Source organism: Thalassophryne amazonica, chromosome 10 (genome assembly GCF_902500255.1).
Source record: "Thalassophryne amazonica chromosome 10, fThaAma1.1, whole genome shotgun sequence".
NCBI lineage: Eukaryota > Metazoa > Chordata > Actinopteri > Batrachoidiformes > Batrachoididae > Thalassophryne > Thalassophryne amazonica.
The window spans coordinates 92647154-92651703 of NC_047112.1; the positions used below are offsets into that span (position 1 = coordinate 92647154).

The following is a 4550-nucleotide window of genomic DNA, read 5'->3' on the forward strand; positions in this document are numbered from 1 at the left end:
GACTCTTCTTTTATAAAGTGCACTGGTGAGAACCACCACATGCTACAAACTGGATCTACGTCCGCTCATCATTTAGTCCCGCAGTGATCAGTGACACTGATGCTGCACGGCTCTGGCTCAGCTGGCGTCATGCTGTTGGCCTTACACAGTGCCATGTGGCTGCAGAGTGAACAATAAACTCAATGGCTCAGCTAAAAATAACCAGGAGGCCTTGAGAGCGGCTGTTGCCAGGAGAGGCTGATTTAGGAGTTCATGTTGAGCGTCTGAGGCTCCAGAATCCTCAAACGTCTCTTCTGCTCCTCAACACGTCGACCTCGTGGCTCCTCTCAGGGGATCTGCCAGCATTTGGCTCCGTGCCCTGACAGGTCATTTAAAAACTTCTGCCCACCGCCTCGTCCCAGTCGCCGTTATTCTCCTGAGCTCTGTTAAAGGATGTCTGTGGAGACTCGCCGTTCCTGACCGTGTTCTTCTCTTCACACAGAGGAGGCCGTCCTGACTTTAGCTGACAGTGCTTGCTTGAGGCGTCTCTTCAGATCTTGCATATTGGGAGACTTGGGTCGAGGGATGAGCGGCGAGCGCCTCTTCTCCATGGCGGCACCGGTGGAGTTGTGAGGAGCGGTAACTGTGGCGGGAGGCAGCTGCTTGGCTAGCTGGCAGCACAGCCTGTGGAAAGCCCCGTGCACCTGGCTGTAGTCCTCACTGGCCGACACCTCGTAGAAGGAGCAGTCCAGCTCGCCGGCCAGCGAGGAGCCCTGCTGGGAGTCGACACACCTCAGGTGCAGCAGGTCCGCTTTGTTACCCAGCAGGACCACAGGGGGCGCTTTGGAGCTGCTGGTACAGACGACTGACTGATGCAGCTGATGGATGAGGTCAAAGCTGTGGCTGTCTGTCACAGAGTAAACCATCACCACGGCGTCGGCCCACCGGATGGAGCTGGTCACATGGTCGGACAGACTGACAGCATTATCAGTCAGCTGTGAAGAAGAAGAGAAAAAAAAAGTTAAAACATTTCTGACAACACTCAGATTCAACATTTCCAAACATTATGTAACCGTCCCTGTAACGACTGGAATGCTGTTTGAGGCAAACCGGAGCAATCAGGATTCTGAGTGCGAGCACGGAAACGTGTGTGTGACTGAGGAGTCTGGATCAGGACAGATCACGTGCCCAGGTCACAGACATCCTTCATCTTAAGTGGATGGGCGGACAGCCAGACTGACGGGTTCAGCCGAATGGACGCCCAGCTACAAAAAACATTGGCTCTTAACCAACTCAAATTGAACCTTGTTCAAAACATTGGAAACACTAAAGCCCCAAATTATTTTTCGGCTTATTTTTAAACATGTAATCGACATTCAATCAGAACTCAATTGAGCAGCACATCTCTCCAAATACCTTCTGTAAAGTGCTGTGGTATAACATGAGGATTTACTAGTATAGTATTATGCAATAGATTATTACCAAGTCATGTTTAAAGTCAAAGGGACAAACTCCAGCTCAAAACTCCTACTCAGGAGTCTTCTCTTTTTATTTGGTATTAATTTTTTATCATGCTCAGTATATATATATTTTAATATTAAAAAACTATTTAAAAACTGAGTTCGGCAAAGTGCATCTATATTGTTTTGAGATTGATCACACTGCTTGCAACAAAGAAAAACAAACTCCTCTGTTCACTTCAGGCGGTAATGTGAACGCAGCCTGTCAGTCTGGGGGAGACTCACCTCTGCACCAGCGGTGTCCTGGACCTGGATGGTCACTTGCTGTCCGTCCACCTGGACTTCTCTGGAGTACAGACTACCTGCAGCGAGCACAGACCGATCAGAGCCTGACAGAGTCCGTGTGTGTCTTTCTGTGTGTTTGTCAGAGTCTGAGTGGTGAACTCACCTGCGTTCCTCTCGTAGTCTCCGATGAAGCGCCTGGTGAGGAATCGGACCACCAACGCTGAAACCCACAAAAAAACAACCACAGCATGTCAGACCCAAAGCAGGATTTGTGGACGAACTGAACCGATAGAGACTGACCGTCTTCGTACCTGTTTTTCCTACGCCGCTGCCTCCGATCACGGCGATTTTAATGACGCGGTTCGGTACCGTGTGTTCCGGTACCGGAGACTCCGTGATGGTCGTCATGTTGTGGATCAGACGCATTTTAATTCTTCCTTCCGTCCTCTGAAGCAAAAGCAGAAAAAACTCTTTGAGATCTGAAATCGGATGATGATAATGATGTGGATGTGAATGTCACACAAATTCCGGAGGTCGCGCGGACTAAACGCGCCGCAAACAGCACGCGCCTTTTAAAGGGCTCCAGCCGCGCGCGCCAGGCCCCGCCCCTCTGCCAGCACCGCCCACATATTGAAATGCAAAGTGTCCTGCAGCAGGTGATTCATGAAGTGGACAGATCAGGCTGTTATGTAGCAAAAGAAAATCAGAAAAATCAATCATTGGTTTTCTGTAGCACAGCTGCTGTGATTGTAATTAAAAGATAAATATTGAAAACGTTTTTAAATCCAGTTATGTTACTTAGCAAATATAGCTAGTCTCTTGAATGGCAATGGCCAGGCAATACATATGCTGCACCTACACTGTATAAGATTTTTACCACCTGAGTGACTGTCATTCTTCCCTTCATCATTATTACTATCATCCTCTTAAGTATTTATTATAATAGCTCTTTTCACAATTTATGCATCCATGCACCTTATGACTCCTGCACAGCAGGAAGGCTGCTTAAAACCACACAATATTAGTGCAGCAGATAACAGAATATTTACAGAGGAATCCTTCAAATGGTGATACAAGCACCAAATTTGGCAAAAGTACACCTTACATTTTACTTTTTTGAAAAAAAAAAAACGACAGGCCACTTGAATTTTCAATAGGTGGCCACGTAGGGGTCAATTGAAGAATTACATAGGGGTCAAAATATAAAAATGTTCCAGTCCTATTGAAAATTATACCACATTGTTTGTCTGATTGTAAAGATTCCAAAAAGGTATAGTTTGGACTATCTATGACTGAATTCTATAGAGTTATGAGGTAAAAACAACAAGAATGGTGACAAAGTTCAGTTTCACTTTGTACAGGGGTCAAAAGTTAGAGTTGCTCCAATTTTGTTCAAAGGTGATGCAAATTATTGGTTAAGTTAATAGGATTTCAGAAAGGAATAGTTTGCACCATGTATCATTCTAAGTTATCACGTTACAGGGTAACATATGTCACATGTCATAGAATTCAAAGGACATCAACATTATTTGACCTTTTCTTTAGAAACCAAGCATTCAACACAGTCAAAACTATTCCATTTATTAATCCAAGTAGTCAGTCAACAATTTGCACATTTGTTTAACTAAAATTGGAGCAACTTTATCTTTTGACCCCTGTACAAACTGAAATTGACCTTTGTCACCATTCTTAAGGGTTTTAACACATAACTCCATAACATTCATTCATAGATAGTCCAAACTATATGTTTTTGGAATCTTTATGATCAGACAAATAATGTGGTATAGTTTTCAATATGATTGGAGCATTTTTATTTTTTAACCCCTGTGTAATTCTTCAATTGACCCCTATGTGGCCGCCTATTGAAAATTCAAGTGGCCCGTCATTTTTTTCAAAAGAGCAATGTCTAAGGAGAATGTGTGCTGGATTTGGTGCTTGTGAAGTATTGTTTCAGTTATTTGCTGCACTATAAGCACACAATTGCCAAAGACTGCATAAACTACACATCCTCTAAACTGTACATCCTTTAAATAGTGTATATAATACATTCTTCAGTCTAATAATGCGTATTTCATAATGTGTTTTCTTTTTAAAAATCATCTGATGTGAAGTTTCTACATGCAAATTTTCTATGGAGAATGAACAGAGTAAGAATTTCATTGTGTGCTATTACTGCCTGTTTTTACTGTGCACATGACAATAAAAAAAACTCTTAATTTTGGGACATGTTACCACAACCTCATTTATTCATACGTCCATCCATCCATTTTCTATACCTGCTTACTCCAATTAAAGGCCACAGGGGTGGATTTAATTTCACACTGTCACTAGATTTTATATGGGGTTTTGTTTTAGGTTTATCTTCCATGATTTTAAAATGTGGGAAGTAGTAGAAGTAAAGGGGAAAAATTCTCTCTAGTCTTGATCATCTCTCAAACTTGATCATCTTCTTCTTTGAGCTGCTTCTGTTAGGGGTCCTCACAGCAGATCTATCACTTCCATCTCACCCTGTCTTCTGTATCTTCCTCTGTCACACCAACCACATGCATGTCCTCCCTCAGCACATCCATAAATCTCCTCTTTGGCCTCCCTCTTCACCTCCTGCCTGATTGCTCCATCCTCAGCATCCTTCTGCCTATATACCCTGGGTCCCTCCTCTGCACATGTCCAAACCATCTCAATCTCACCTCTCTGACTTTGTCTCCAAACTGTCTCCCCTGAGCTGTCCCTCTGATATGTACATTCCTAATCTTGTCCATTAAAACTTGATCTACAGGTTGAAAAAGCACTGCACAAAGGGCCTCAAACACCTGGCAGAAAACATGT

The 4550-nt window shown here is 43.6% G+C and overlaps 1 protein-coding gene across 1 annotated transcript; it reads right to left on the minus strand.

Moving 5' to 3' along the window:
* Positions 1–241: 241 nt before the first annotated feature.
* LOC117519201 (ras-like protein family member 11B) lies at positions 242–2202 on the minus strand. The gene is made up of 4 exons (XM_034180513.1): positions 2036–2202; positions 1888–1944; positions 1725–1801; positions 242–974 (listed from the first exon to the last, which is right to left on the minus strand). Exons 1-4 carry the CDS (start codon positions 2148–2150, stop codon positions 474–476), a joined length of 750 nt encoding a protein of 249 aa, XP_034036404.1. The 5' UTR covers positions 2151–2202; the 3' UTR covers positions 242–473.
* Between the last annotated feature and the right edge of the window lie 2348 nt (positions 2203–4550).

Coding starts and splice junctions, on each gene's coding strand:
- LOC117519201 (XM_034180513.1), bottom strand. CDS start 2,150: ATGCGTCTGATCCACAACATGACGACCATCACGGAGTCTCCGGTACCG. Junction 1,945..2,035: donor CAGCGGCGTAGGAAAAACAG/GTACGAAGACGG, acceptor TGTGGGTTTCAG/CGTTGGTGGTCCGATTCCTC. Junction 975..1,724: donor AGGACACCGCTGGTGCAGAG/GTGAGTCTCCCC, acceptor TCTTCTTCACAG/CTGACTGATAATGCTGTCAG.